This window comes from Myiozetetes cayanensis, unplaced genomic scaffold, assembly GCF_022539395.1.
Source record: "Myiozetetes cayanensis isolate MyiCay16 unplaced genomic scaffold, myiCay2020 scf57, whole genome shotgun sequence".
Classification (NCBI taxonomy): domain Eukaryota; kingdom Metazoa; phylum Chordata; class Aves; order Passeriformes; family Tyrannidae; genus Myiozetetes; species Myiozetetes cayanensis.
In genome coordinates, this window is record NW_026087820.1 from 303,362 (window position 1) to 317,584 (window position 14,223).

The following is a 14,223-nucleotide window of genomic DNA, read 5'->3' on the forward strand; positions in this document are numbered from 1 at the left end:
CCTCAACCCCCTGGTTCCCACCCCTCATGTCCCGTGTGTGGCCAGGTGACCTCAGAGGTGCCACAGAACCCATCCCCTCCCCAGTGGCACTGCAGGAGCTGAAGAGCCAGGCCGGAGGTATCAAAACTAAAACCTTTACTGGGGAGTGGCAGGACAGGGGGCACAGCCACAGGGCCCCCCGTGTCCCCACGCTCAGGGCGCTGGGCCCGGCGGGCGCCGCTCCTGCAGGGAGAAGGACTGGCTGCGGATGCGCAGGGCCACCTCCTGCGTGCGGAACGTCAGCCCGAAGATGTCCTCGTGGTAGTGGTTCTTGTCCTGTGGGATGGGGGTCAGGGTGGGGCCAGGGTCCCCTGCGGTGTCCCCATGGTGTCCCCCGCCATGTCCCAGCCCTTACCCTCAGCTCACTGATGACGTCCCCCGCCTGCCCCAGCGTCATGTCTCCTTCCTGGGCGAGGATGTGCTGCACGGTCTGCAGCACCTCGGTGGCCATGGTGACGTCCCCGCACACGTACATGTGACCCCCGCGCTGGCACAGCACCTGGTGCACCTCAGCTGCCAGCTGTGCCCGCAGCACATCCTGCACGTACGTCTGGGGACACCGCAGGGGCGATGGCACCTGGCACCACCCAACCTGATCCCAGGTCCCCATCGCCATCCTGACATTTTGTGTGCTGTCTCTGTCCTTATCTGTGTCCCCAGCACCCCTCCCTTCATCCCTTTGTGTCCCCATCCTGTCCCTGTCCCCGTATGGGTCCTTGGCTTCTCTCTTCCATCCCCGGCTTTGTGTCACCCACTGATCCCTGTTCCCTCCATTTCTGTCCCCATCTCATCCCTGTCCTTGGCCCCATCACAGCCCCCTCCCCAGCTCCATCCCTGTCCCCATCCTGTCCTTGTCCCCATCCCACCTTGGAGGTCCCAGGCTGGTGGCAGAAGGCCATGAGCACCTTGGCTGAGGGGCCCCTCCATCCTGTCCTTATCCCATCCCTGTCCCCATCCCATCCCTGTCCTGTCACACTTTGGGGGTTCTAGACTGGCAGGAGAAAGCTGTGAGTGCCTGACCATGGATCCCTTCCATTTCTGTCCCCATTGCACCCCCTCCCCAGCTCCATCCTTAGTCCAGTCTGTCCCCATCCTGTCCCCATGCCATTCCTGTCCCCGTCGCACCTTGGGGGTGCCCGGCTGACGGGAGAAGGCTGTGAGCACCTGGCTGAGGGCCCCCTGCTCCCGCGCCTGCTCCATCTCCTCGCGGTAGATGTGGTCCAGGGCGGACGAGCGGCACCCAAACACCAGCACCATGGGGCCCAGGGAGACACCTGCGGGGACAGTGTCTCTGGGTCCCTGCACACTGTGTCCTCGTGTCCCCATACCCTGCAGCCCTGCTCCCCCCATGTCCCTGCATCCCCACATCCCCCCATCCCCATATCCCAGGCCTTCATCCCCTTCCCCATGTCCCCACATCCCCAACACCATTCTCAGTGTCCCTATGCCCCTTTGTCCCGCATCCCAGTGCCACCATGACCTTGTGTTCCCGTGTCCCCCCATCCCCGTGTCCCCCATCTCCATCTCCCCTGTCCCCTATGCCCTCACTGTCCCTATCTCCATGTACCCCCTCCCTAAGTCCCCCATCCACCTCTCCCCCCACCATGTCCCTGTGTCCTCCCGTTCCCCCTGTCCCCCCCGTCACCCAGCCCCATCGCTGTCCCCACCCTCGGTGTGCAGGAGGTGCAGCCGGTGCTGCCAGAAGCTCCGGAAGGGCGCGACGCCGGTGCCGGGGCCCACGAGGATACAGGGGGTGTCGGGAGCGGGCGGCAGCCGGAACGAGGGGGCCCTGCAGGGGTGAGGGTGTCACCGTGGGGGGACCCGGGCCCAGCCCCTGCTCGGGGATGCCGGGAGATGTAGTCGGGGGGGCGGAGCGGGGGCCGGCAGTGACATGTGGGAGGGGACAGTGAAGGGACAGGCGGGGGAGCAGAAGGCGACAGGGAGCGGACAGGGAGAGCAGGCAGGGAGCAGGATGGGGGGCAGGCAGGCGGACAAGGGGGACAGTCCCTTACCCCCGGATGAAGGCGGGCACCGTGTCCCCCGGCTGCAGCCGCGCCAGCCACGTGGAGCAGACGCCGTAGTGGAGAGGGCCCTGCCCGTCTGTGGGGACCGGGAGGGTCTGTGGGGGCTGCGGCAGGCGGCACCCTAAAAGGCAGCCCCCCAGAGAGCTCCCCCGCAGGGGCTGGGGACACTCCCCTCCCCAGGCAGGGGATGCTCTACGGACACTGGAGATGCTTTGGGTACCCGGGAGGGGCCCTGAAGATGGTACAACCTCCAGGCCCTGAGGCCCTGGAGGTACCCTGGGGATGTCCTGGGGACTGTGGAGATGCTCTGGAGACCTTGGGGTACTCTGAAGATGCCCTGGAGGTGCCCTGAGGACCCTGGAGATGCCCTGGAAGCCCCCCCGCCCCGTGCCCGTCCCTGTCCCCGCTCACTCTCGCTGTGGTAGGTGACGACGGCCACGGTGAGGTGGATCTCGCCCGGGTGGGCGCCGGGCGCGGAGCTGATGGAGTAGTAGCGGGGCTGGAGCAGCGGGAGCTGGGAGAGCAGCAGCGCGGCCGGCAGAGCGACGGACGGGAACTCGGCCAGCACCTCCGGCAACGTCGGGCACCGGAACCATTTCCACTCCTCGTACAGCCGCGCGTCCTGCGGGCACACGGTCGGGACATGGGGACGCGGCACACCGCTGGGACCCCACACCTGGCAGACGGTTGGGACAGCGGGCACCCAGCACCTGGCATCTGTCTAGGACACTCACCCAGCAGCCAGGCAAAGGGACCAGCAGTCACCCTGGCAGGGTGGCACCCCAGTATCCCAGCTGGGGATCCCAGTATCCGGCCATGGACAGGGCCAGCATTCCAGCCTCCTGCCCCTCCAGCCTCTGTCCCCGGGGGTGACGCCCCTCACCTGCGCCAGGCTCTGGAGCCGTTCCCGCTCCGCGGGGTCCCGCGCCAGCGAGCTCAGGAGCTGCAGGAACTGCGGGGTCGGGGGGGTCGCCACGTCCAGGTAGAAGGTGAGAGCCTGGGCCAGGGTGCAGGGCGGCAGCCGCGGCTGCAGCACCCAGCGTGGTCCGGGAGGGGACCCGCCTGTGGGGGGCGGGGCATTGGGGTGCTCAGTACTGTCCTGTCCCTTCCCCACTTCCCTAGCCCCTTCTTTTCCCCCTTCCTCAGCCCCATTCCCATTCCCTTCCCCAGCCCCTTCCCCAACTCTTTCTCCTTTCCTCTTTCCCAACCCCTTCCCCATACCCTTCCTCTTCCTCGTCTCCTTCCCCGACCTTTTCCCCTTTCCCAGCTCCTTCCCAAGCTTCAGCCCCTGCCCGTACTGGTGTGTCCCCCTTGTCCCCCCATCTCGGTCCCTAATGGGGGTCCCCCCCCGCCCCGTCCCGTTCCATACCACCGGGGTCCCTCCCACCCCTCCTGTGTCACCCTCTCCGGACCAGCGGGGATCCTCCTGTCCCCCTGTGTGCCCCCTCGTACCGGCGGGGTTCCCCCCATCCCCTCTGTGTCCTCATTCCCGTACCTGCGGGGTCCCCGTCGCGGCTCTCCAGCCCCAAGGGCTGCTCGGGGGGCGGCGGGTCCTCCACGCGCTCCAGGACTCCCCGCACCAGCTCCTCGCGGTTGGCGGGGAACACGCCCAGGTGGTCCCCGGGCAGGTGCCGCAGCCCCTCCTGCCCCTCGCAGCCCACCCGCACCAGCAGCGTCTGCCGGCTGGGGGGCACGGAGGGGTCAGCGTGGCAGGGGTGGAACACATGGGGTGAAAGTCCCAGAGATGGGGGCCTCTGGAGTGCGGGGGGTTCTGGACATGGGGGGTCCCAGGGTTGGGGGGGCTCCGGGATTGGGGAGTCCCAGGGATGGAGACCCTGAGAATGGGGGCCCAGGGTTTTGGCGGGGGGGAGGAGGATGGGGGTCCAGGGATGGAGGTTCCCAGTAACGAGGGTCCTGGAATGAGCATCTGGGACTGGGGGAGTCCCAGGGTAGGGGGTCCCAGGAATGGGGGGGCCGAGATGGGGGTCCCTGTCTTGGGGGGTCTCACCTGGACTCTTCACTCTGCAGGTTCTCCACAGACAGCACCGAGCAGGGGAACACTCGGCGCTTGTGCAGGTGGGACAGTCCTGGGGGGCACAGTGGGGGGATCACGGGAGGGCTGGGGATGCGTGGGAGGGACACAGAGAGCTGGGGGCACACAGCGGGCTGGTGTTCATGGGGGAACTGGTTGGTCATGGGGGCACATGGTGATACAAGGAAACACAGGGAGACACATATGGGGCTGGGGGACGTGGGGGCTGAGGGGTCATAGGAGGACTGGATAGTCACAGAGAGCTGGGGAAGAACAGGGGTTTGGAGGGACTTGGGGGAACTGCAGGGTCATGGGGGGACACGGGGGGCTGAGGAGTTGTGGGGTGACAGAAGGGCTGAGGGGGTGCCAAGGGATCCTGAGGAGGTCACGAAGGGGCTGAAGGAGTCCCTGGAGGGTGGCTGTGGGGTGACCCCCCAGAGCTGTGGGATGTGAGGGGGTCCCACAGGGTGCTTGGAGGGTGCTGTTGCTGTGGGGTGTCCCGGGGGGGCCATGAGGCGGATGCAGATGGCAGGTGGAGGGTGATGCAGAGGGTTAGAGGGTCCTGAGGGTGCCAGGGGGTGCTGGGGGGTCAATACCAGCCAGGATCTCGGTGGCCTGGGGCTGCGGCACCAGCCGGTGCCTCTGCCGCTTCCAGCCCTGGGGGGGGGCGAACAGCTCCTCGCCCGCCCCCATCCCATCCCCCACGCAGAAGGTCTCACAGGCAGCCTGGGGGCACGGGGGGGACACGGTGGGCATCAAGGGAGGGGGGCTGGTGGGTACCTCCCCCAAACCCCCATACCTGGAACACCAGGTGTTCCCAGGTGTGGAATGACTCCTCCCGGCCCCCCCAGCTCCTGAGCCCCGTACCTGGAACACCTGACGTGCCCACGTGCGGAATGACTCCTCCTGGGCACACAGCTCGTCGCCCTCGCCCAGGGGCAGCACCCGCTCCCCCCCCAGCTCCTCCAGCCGCGTGTCCACCGCCCGTGCGAAGGCGCAGAAGTGCGGGTATGCCCGGGACCCCAGCCCGAACACCGCGAACCTGGGGGAGGGAGGGGGGTCAGGCTCCTCAGAGCGAGGGTTTGGGCACCCTAGGGTGGGGGTGTGGGGTGCCCAGGGATGTTGGGAGGACCCAGGGATGGTGGGGTGCCAAGGGATGGGGACAGGGGACATCAAGGGATGTGGACAGGGGGCACCCAGGGATGTGAGGTGCCCAGGGATGGGGGGTACCCAGGAACAAGGGGTATTCAGGGATAGAGTGGACATGTGAGGGTGTGGGAGCAGGTAATGCTCAGCACGCAGGGATGGTGGGGGTAGGGGCACCCAAGGAGGGGTGGGATGCTCAGGGAATGCGGTTTCACACGGGGGGGGTGAGATGCCTATCCCCATCCCAGTGCCCGTCCTCATATCTGTGGCTGTGCTGATCCCATGCCCATCCCAGTGCCCATCCCCATGGCCCCAGTACTGCAGGGCTCCCAGCATGCCAGCCCTGTGCCCTCGGTACCGCAGGGCTCCCAGGGTTCCAGCACTGTCTGTGTTGCTCAGCTGCCTCCGCTTCTTCTTCCAGGAGGCCACGAGCTGGTCGGACTGGGAAACACTGTTGAACCGCAGCTTGTAGCTCCTGGAGGGGTCAGGGGAGTCAGGGGGGTGAGAAGGGGTCGGGGCGGTCCTACCCCAGCCCCTGGTCCCAGCAGGGACCCCCAAGCCCCCCGGGTGCTCACATGGGCGGCTCTGCCTGGGAGGTGCCGGTGTATGGCGATGTCATCTCCATTAGTGCCTTGGAGAAGCTCTGGCGGGGACGGAACGTCACTCCCAAATCCAGACCCCATCCCAACGTGTTTCCCATCCGAATTCCATCCCCATCCCATTCCTATCCCAATCTCATCCCAACCTCGGCACATTCTGGAGGGTCCCCGTTCCCAAACGTGCTGGTGACCACCAGGACCAGGGTCTCGTGCTCCAGGGCCACCACATCATACTCATCCATGCACAGCACCTTCATGGAATTCCAGGATTGGGATCCCTCCACGGTGGGATCCCCTCACCTGGTGTCTCCACTCACCCCTGCCTTTGGCCACAGGGAGGGGGTTTGGGTGAGAGGAGACTCCCCAATTCCCCGCCTTTTCCTTGCAAACCTTGGGATCAAACGCTCGTCGGAAGAGCTGGCACAGATTCCAAGCGTAAGTCCGGGATTTCCCAGTCTCGGTGGCATAGAGGATGGTGGCCTTCACCCTCCGCGCCATCACTTGTCCCATCAGCTTGGCCGAGATCTTGACGGCACTGTGGAATACCCAGGATCACCCTGAGATCAACACGGGATCCCAGAATTCCCATGGGATCCCTGGGATCACAGGATTCACTTACTTGGCCACTTCCTTGAAGGTCTTTCTCCGTGTGACGGTGGTGCCTTTGGACACGTAAACCTTCCAGGCGTCCGGCTGTGGGGCAGAGGGGTGGAGGTTGTGGGGCAGAGGGGTGGGGGTTGTGGGGCAGAGGGGTGGAGGTTGTGGGGCAGAGGGGTTGGAGGGCTGTGGGGCTGGACCCAGCTGGTAGTGGAAAGTGGGCTGGGAGTCATAGGGGAAACTGGGGGTCATGGGGTTGTGTGGGGGACTGGGGAGGCAAGAGGGAGCTTGGGGGGTCATGGGAGGGCTGGAGGAGTCCTGAGGGGCCTGAGTGAGACCCTCAGCTGGTGCTGTGGGGGTCCCACAGGGTGCTCAGGAGGTTCTGTAGCATGTCCTGGGGGCTCTGGGAGGGTCTCCCACCTGGCAGCAGAAGGTGGGGCAGGGGGCTGTGGGGAGGGGGTCCCACCTGGTAGCGGAAGGTGGGGCAGGGGGCTGTGGGGAGGGGGTCCCACCTGGTAGCGGAAGGTGGGTCGCAGCTGGTAGTTGACCATCTCCTGGTGGAAGACAGGGGTGAGGCTGCCTGAGAGGGGGGGCACGATCCAGGCCCAGTCCGCAGGACACCCCCCCCGCGCCTGCCCCTCCGCTGCCAGGTGCTTCACGAATGACTCGGTGGCCGCGTGGTGGTCCACAATGGTCACCTGGGCCACCTGTGGGGACAGGAGGAGCAATGGTCACCTGGGCCACCTGCAGAGATGGGGAGAGGTAATGGGCACCTGGGCCACCTGCAGGGACAGGGGCTGGGGGCTCTGGGAGGGAATGGTGTCCCCCATGGCAGTGTGGCGGGGGGGCTCTGGGGGTGTTGGGGTCCCTGTGACATGGTGATGGAGGTCCCAGCACCATGGAAGTCCCCCTGGCATGACAGTGTGGGGGTCCCAGAGTTGTGGGGGTCTCAGCATCATGGTGATGGGGGGTTCCCCACAACACGGTGGGGGGTGTCACGGAAGTGTGGGGGTCCCCCTGGTGTGGCAGTGGGGGAGTCCCAAGGGCAGGGTCCTGACAAGGCGGTTCTGGCTCTGGGAACTGCCCTGGCACTGGGGGCTCCCAGCACTGGGGCGGTCCTGGCAGGGGTCCCACCTGGAAGCTGTGCAGCACGGCCACGTTCACCTCCACAGCTGCCCGGTCCTTCCAGAGGGACGAGCTGGTCCCTGTGTCCAGCCCCATGCGCTGGGCCACCTCCTGTGGGGGTAATCGAGGGAGGAATCAGCAGGGGCATCAGATGGAAGGCTCAGCCTGGGGGGGTCAGCCAGGAGGTCCTGGTGGAGTCATTGTGGGGTCCCATAGGGACCCCCATGGGAGCTTGGGCCGAGGGTCCAAATGGGGTTCTGGTGGAGGTCCCAGAGGAGATCCTGGGGGGTCCTGGGGGATCCCAGTGTGGGGTCCCAAAGGTTCCCAATAGGTTCCCAGTGGAGTCCTTGGGGAGTCCCAGGGGGTCCCGAGAAGGGTCCCAGTTGGGTGCTGGGGAGTGCCAGGGGCAGTTCCAGTGAGTCCCAGGCTATGCCAGGGGTTCCCAGTCAGGTCCTGTGTCTCGGGATCGCACTGGGGGTCCCAATGCTATCCCAGGGGGTGCTGGGGAGGTTCTGGTGGGGTCCCGGGGGTCCCGGAGGTGCGGGGGTCTCACGGGCAGCACGTCGTAGCGGTGGCGGTCGCAGAGGTTGCGGGAGCCGATCTCGGTGCCCATGTACCAGCCGTTGAACGGGGCTGCGGGGAACTCAAGCCCCCCAATCTCCAGCAGCAGGTTGGCCACGGCTGGCAGTGCGTGCCAGCGCAGCCCCAGCTCTGAGAACCACTCCAGCCTGGGGGGGCACAGGGGGACTGTAGCTGGACCCTCTCAGACCCATGTCTACCCCATGCTGGCCCCAGCATGGGTCCCCAATCTCCATCCCACTCGCACCCCAGTATCCCAGTAACCAGCCAGGGAGTGTGTCAGCAGACCAGTATCCCAGTCAGAGAGAGGATCAGCATCCCAGGATCCCACTGCCAGCCTGGGAGGAGGTCAGCAACCCAGAGTCCCAGTATATCGTGCAAGGAGGAGACCAGCAGACCAGCATACCAGTCACAGATGGGGCCAGAATCCCAGCATCCCAGCCCAGGAAGGGTGCGGTATCCCAGTATCCCAGCCAGGGAGGGGGTCAGCAGACCAGTATCCCAGTCAGGGATGGGATCAGCCCCACAACAGCCCCATGTCCCCAAGTGGGGGTCCTCAACCTCCATCCCCCCTCCATCCCCTCTCATCCCATCTATTCCCTCTCCAGGAATGACCCTGTGGGATCCCAACCCAGACAGGTGTCCCAGGGGGTCCCCTGGCCAGGGGGGTCCCGGGGGGTCACAGCCCCACTCACGTGGGGTGCTGGAGTGGCACCTCGAGGACCAGCTCTGGGGGGAGCGGGAAGAGCTCGGGGGACTCGTCAGGGCCCTGCAGCAGCAGCGGCAGCACGTCGAAGCGGCCCCCTCCGGGGGTCCAGCCATGCTGGATGCAGAGCTGAGGGGGGGACAGCGTCAGGGGGGGTCACCAGGCAGGGGAGTCTGGAGACACAGGAACTGGGGGGGCAGATGGAGGGGGAGGTGGAGGGGAAGATGAGGGAGGATAGAGGGGGCATGAGGAGATGGGGGTAGAGGGGGGATGGATTGAGGATGAAGGGATGGAGAGGGTTTGGAGGGGGGGACAGAGAGGGGAAGGAGGAGGAGATGAAGGGAGGGATGGAGAGGGGATAGAGGGGGTCCCTCACCTCGGTGATGTCCACGTTGGCTGGGTCGCCCCTCACGGAGCCGTCAGGCTGCCGGTACCCTGCGTAGCGGATCAGCTGTGGGTTCCAGATGCGGAAATCACCCCGTCCCGGAGCCCGCGGTGGGAAGATGGTGATGGCAGACCTGTGGGGATCGGGGGGCTGTCACAGACCCCCTCTGGCCTCGGGGGCCGGTGGGCCGGGCGGGCACTCACCGGATGTTGCCGCGGTTGGTGGCGAACTGGATGTGGGAGCAGAGGAGGCTGAACATCTCCCCCACCCCTGCGCAGTCCCGAGCGTCAAACACCTGCAGGGTAACGGGGTGGTGTGTGGTGGGTGTCCCCACGGGTTGTGGTGGGTGTGGTCCCGGGGGTGGGGTCGCACCTGGAGCTTGTTCCACTGGATGCGTCCGACGCAGCGCGCTGCGTTGCGCCAGGCCTGCTTGGCACCGAACGCCAGCTCAGGCTCCCGCAGCCGGTACGAGCCCGAGGCCTCGATCTCCGTGGCCACCTCCCGCAGCCGCTGGGTGTGCGCCGGGGAGTTCTCCCTGCGGGGGGGACCCTCAGCACCCCCAGAGACACGGACCCCCCCAGTACCCCCAGAGACACAGGGACCCCTCCCCAGCACCCCCAGAGACAGGGACCCCCCCCAGCACCCCCAGAGACACAGGAACCGCCCCCCAGCACCCCCAGAGACACAGGGACCCCTCCCCAGCACCCCCAGAGACAGGGACCCCCTCAGCACCCCAGAGACTGCCACATCCCACAGCGGCTGCATATGCACCCCCCGTGTGGGGGAGGCCCTCGGCATGCCTAGAGACAGGGACACCCTCTCAGCACCCCCAGAGAGAGGGACTCCCAATCTCAGCAGCCCTGAACACTGGTATCCCAGGGGGTTGGGGAAGCCCTGCAGGAACAGGGGTGTGGAGTGCTTTGGAGCAGGGATGGGGGTATTGGAATGCTTTTGGGCAGGAATGGGGATATGGGGGTGCTTTGGGGCAGGGGTGGGGATATGGGGCACTCCAGGGCATGTCTGGAGCTATGGGGGTACTGTGGGGTGCAGGAGGGGATGTGGAATACTCTGGGCAGGAATGGGATGAGGATATTGTGGGACAGGGTGCTTTTGGGATGTCTCAGTAAAGGGATAGGGCTTTGGGAGTACTTTGAGGTAGGGGTAGGGATTTGGGGGTGCTTTGGGGCAGGGATGGGGCTATGGGGTGTCCTGGGGCTGTGAGATGCCCTGGGGAAGGACAGATCCAGGCAGTAGTGTGCTCTGGGGCTGCGGGGTGCCCCGTGCCTGCTGTGGGGGTGCTCCGTGCCGGCTGTGGGAGTCCCCCCTCGCTCACCGCCGCAGGGACACGTAGTACTGGGTGATGAAGTCCCGGGCCAGCTCCAGCAATTCCTCTGGGGGTCGCGTCCCCTCTGGGGTCGGAGTGGGCAGCGGCCGCGGCAGCACCAGGGACCCCAGACAGCGCTGCCCCGAGCAGGGCAGCTCCTGGGGGACAGAGCGTGTCACTCGGGGGCCTTCCCGGACCCCAGGGACAGAACCGCCGTCCGAGCATCCCCATCCACACCCCCCTCGCCCGTGTCTGTCATCCCGGCACTCGCCAAACCGCACCCCCGGGACAAATCTGTCCTGGAATCCCGTCACAACCCCCGCCAGCCCTGCACCCCCCAAACCTGCACTCCCCCCAGCCCTGTCCCCTCATTTTACCCTTCCAATCTGCCACCCAACATGCACCTCATCTCACACCCTCCAGCCTCCATCCCTGTGCCCCCATCCCTGCGCTCTCGCATCTTGGCACTCCCCAGCCCCAGCCCTGTCCCCATCCCCTCCCCGTGCCCCCCGCGTCCCCCGGCCCCGCACCTGCCCCGCGGTGGCGCAGAGCGTGTCGTAGCTGATGCTCCCCGTCTCCCAGTTCTTCAGGCGGGCGAAGCGGGGGGTTCTGCCGGGTGAGCGGGCGCCGGGCTGGGGGGACATGGGACACCCCTGAGCCCTGCCCGGGTACAGGGGGGCCCAGCGGGGGACAGGGGGGCTCTCGCGGTTCCGACACCGGGACTCCCCAGGGTGTGGGGACCAGTCCGAGGGGGCTGTGACCGCCGGGGCACGGGGGAGGGAAGCAATGGTGGTGGGGTGGGGACTTCCGCGACCCCCGTTGCTGCTGAGGGGTGTCCTGAGCCACGGGCTCAGCTCCGTGGGGATGCAGGGGGTAAGGGTTGGGGGGTAAGGGCTGGGGTGGATCAGAAGATGGGGGTGCTGAACTGAGGGGGGCGTAGTTTGGGTGTCAGGGTATGGGGGGACTGAGCCGAAGCAGGATCAGGGGATGGGGGAACAGGAGACGGGGCTGAGCTGGAGGGGTCAGGAGTTGAGGGGGTCAGAGGATGGGGAGGCGCGGGGCGTTCCTGGCCCTCGTGCGAGTGTGAACAATGGCCATGAGTCAGAGCGGGCTCTGGGCCACCGTGGGGGACACACCTCCCATCCCATTCCCATCCCCGTCCCCACTGAGCTGGGGGTCCCCACACCTCCTGGGGATCCCCCTGCCTCTTTCCCCACCCGACCCCATGCACCCCCTCCCCATACGTTCCCATCTCCAAATCCAACCCGTCCCAGTGCACCCCAGTGGGTTCCACGGGCTGCCGGGGCCGCGCCGTGGGACAGGGGACACTGGCACGATACCACGGGCAGTGGGAGCAGGGCTGTGCTGCTGGTGGGCATCGCGTCCTTCCCTGGTGACCCAAGCGTGCCACCCCCTCGGGGACACCTCCACGGCGGGGACACGTCTCTGGTGGGCTCCGGCCATGCGGGGATGTCCCCGGGAGCCAGGAGGTGGGTCCCCGGCCAGGTTTGGGGCAGCGGCAAGGTGGGTGCCGGGGCCCCGGGGCCCCGTCCGTTCATCCCATCCCACCCCGTCCGTCCCACCTGGACACCCACCCGGGGGGCTCGGTGACAGCGGCGATGGCAGCGGTGACAGGAGGGTCCTCGGGCGCAGGTCCGCGTGGGCGCGAGCAGAGGCCGAGGCCGGGGCAGGCGCGGGGGGCCCCGGGCAGGACCCCCGGCAGGTTCCCCATCGCGGCTCCTCTGAGCCGGGAGCGGCCGCTTCCCGCTTCCTCCGGCCCGGGGAAGTGGTGACGGGGCCGCGACGCCCCCGCCCCGCGCACAATGGGCACCGCCACCGTCACTGCCACCTCCGTCACCTCCACTGCCACCTTCGTCACCTCCACAGCCACCGCCACTGCCCCTGCCATCACCACACGCTGTGGGACACGCTGGGGACCCCGCCGGGGGGCTTTGGACCCAATCTGACCCCCGGCACCCTGGTAAATGGCCATGGGGAAGCAGCGATGGCACCCAGAGTGGGGGACATGGCACTGGGGGGGACATGGGGGACCCGCATGGCACTGGGGGGACACAGCACTGGGGGTGACATGGCACTAGGTGGGATATATGGCACGTGGGGGCGGACACGTGGCACTTGTGGAGGGTAAACGGCAGCTTGGGGGTCACACATTGCACCCAGGAGGGACACAGCGCTGGGGGGGACACGGCACTGGGGCACACATGGGGCACACACATGGAGCTCACGGGGACATGGCACTGGGGAAATAGAGGGCACTTGGGGACACACATGGGGGCGGAGGGTGGTGACTGGCACCTTGGGGTCACAGTAACGCCCCCCAGAGAGAGGACACCGCACCCATAGGACGACATGGCAGTGGAGGGGACATGGCACCCGTGGGGACACACACAGCACTTGCGGGGCCGTGGTGGTGGTAGGGACCCCCATCCCAGCCACAGGAAACTGTGCCCCCCCAGTGCTCTGTGCCGGGCAGTTGGGTGCTCCGGGGGGGTCCGGGGCCCTCCCGGGCCATCCGTGGGGCGGATGTCCGGCGGGACCCCCCCATTTCCCGCCGCTTCCACCCAGTTCCGGCCATTGACGTGCCGGTCGCTCCCGGGGACCCCCGGATAGGCATCCCTGGGAGTGGGGACACCCTACAAAGGGGGAGTGCACCCCCTGACCCTCCCGGGGGGGGCACTCTGAGAAGCAGCGCGGGGTGGGGGGGCGTCACCCCAGTTGTCGGCTGGGGGAGTCGCACGGTGACTCCGCAGTGGGGCGGGGGTCTCGGGGGTCGCGAGTGCGGGGACCCCGGGGCAGGAATGCTGTTCGGGTGCGGAGGGGTGCGGGATCACCCGGGTCCCGGCGGGGGGGTCCCGGCGGAGGTTCGCGGGGGGCTCAGCCCGCAGCTCCCGCAGCGACGGGAAACCGCGCCCGGTGCCGGAGAGGCGGGTCCTTCCTGCGGGGCTGGGGAGAGCGGGGGCGCAGGGCGGGTGCCGCCGCACGGCGGGGGGGCCACAACCACGGGAAGAACGTCCCAGGGACCCCCGGGGGGGGCACGCAGGGGGCGGCCCCGGCCCCGAACGGGGAGTGGGGTTCCATCATCCCGCCGGGGAGGGTCCCGGGTTGCCCCCCCGGCCCCGGTGTGTTCCCTGCCCACCCCCGGGGGGCGGGGCAGGCCTGTCTGTCACGGCAGAGCGCCCATCCGATTGGCTGTCCTGCCGCAGGGGCGGGGACTCGGCCATGGCATAGGGGGGAGCTGGGGGCGTCAGAGCTTGTCCTGCCCCACAGACCCCCCTTCCCAGCCCTCCCCTGTACTCCACAGTCGTCCCTGCAGCGCACAGTGTCCCCCTGCCCTACAGCCCCCCTGCGCCCCACAGCCCCCCCGCCCGGCTCGGCTGAGCTCCCATTGGTCCGGTCGGTCCACTCAAGTCCTCTCGGGTCTGGTGAGTCCGCTCGGTCCATTCGGATCTGGTGGGTCCGTTTGGGTCCGGTCGGTCCATTCAGGTCCATTCAGGTCCGTTTGGGTCCAGTGGGTCTGTTCTGGTCCATTCAAAGTCGGTTGGGGCCGGTCGGTCCTGTCGGTCCAGTCAGTCCGGTCGGCCCAGCTGGTTCGGTCGGTCCATTCGGGTTCGGTCGGTCCATTCGAGTCCTGTGGGTCCATTCGAGT

General features: G+C 67.4%; 1 protein-coding gene across 1 annotated transcript; it reads right to left on the reverse strand.

Annotated features, from left to right (window-relative positions):
- Positions 1-125: 125 nt before the first annotated feature.
- Positions 126-12,306, reverse strand: NOS3 (nitric oxide synthase 3). Its single transcript, XM_050334702.1, has 26 exons — positions 12,152-12,306; positions 11,087-11,188; positions 10,566-10,714; positions 9,605-9,767; positions 9,436-9,527; positions 9,224-9,365; positions 8,837-8,976; positions 8,116-8,290; positions 7,572-7,673; positions 6,950-7,144; positions 6,460-6,533; positions 6,231-6,375; positions 5,987-6,091; positions 5,817-5,884; positions 5,600-5,716; positions 4,963-5,137; positions 4,692-4,821; positions 4,072-4,150; positions 3,559-3,746; positions 2,947-3,125; positions 2,475-2,685; positions 2,052-2,139; positions 1,707-1,828; positions 1,165-1,313; positions 395-589; positions 126-315 (listed from the first exon to the last, which is right to left on the reverse strand). The coding sequence occupies exons 5-26, from the start codon at positions 9,489-9,491 to the stop codon at positions 193-195; spliced, it is 2,958 nt and encodes a 985-aa protein (XP_050190659.1). The 5' UTR covers positions 9,492-9,527; positions 9,605-9,767; positions 10,566-10,714; positions 11,087-11,188; positions 12,152-12,306; the 3' UTR covers positions 126-192.
- Between the last annotated feature and the right edge of the window lie 1,917 nt (positions 12,307-14,223).

Bases quoted from the DNA above. Each gene is read 5' to 3' on its own strand.
- NOS3 (XM_050334702.1), bottom strand. From the start codon at position 9,491: ATGTTCAGCCTCCTCTGCTCCCACATCCAGTTCGCCACCAACCGCGGC. The intron at 5,885-5,986 runs GTTGGGATGAGA...CGTCCCCGCCAG, and splicing joins ACCCTCCAGAATGTGCCGAG to AGCTTCTCCAAGGCACTAAT. The intron at 1,829-2,051 runs GTAAGGGACTGT...TCACCCCTGCAG, and splicing joins GTGCCCGCCTTCATCCGGGG to GGCCCCCTCGTTCCGGCTGC.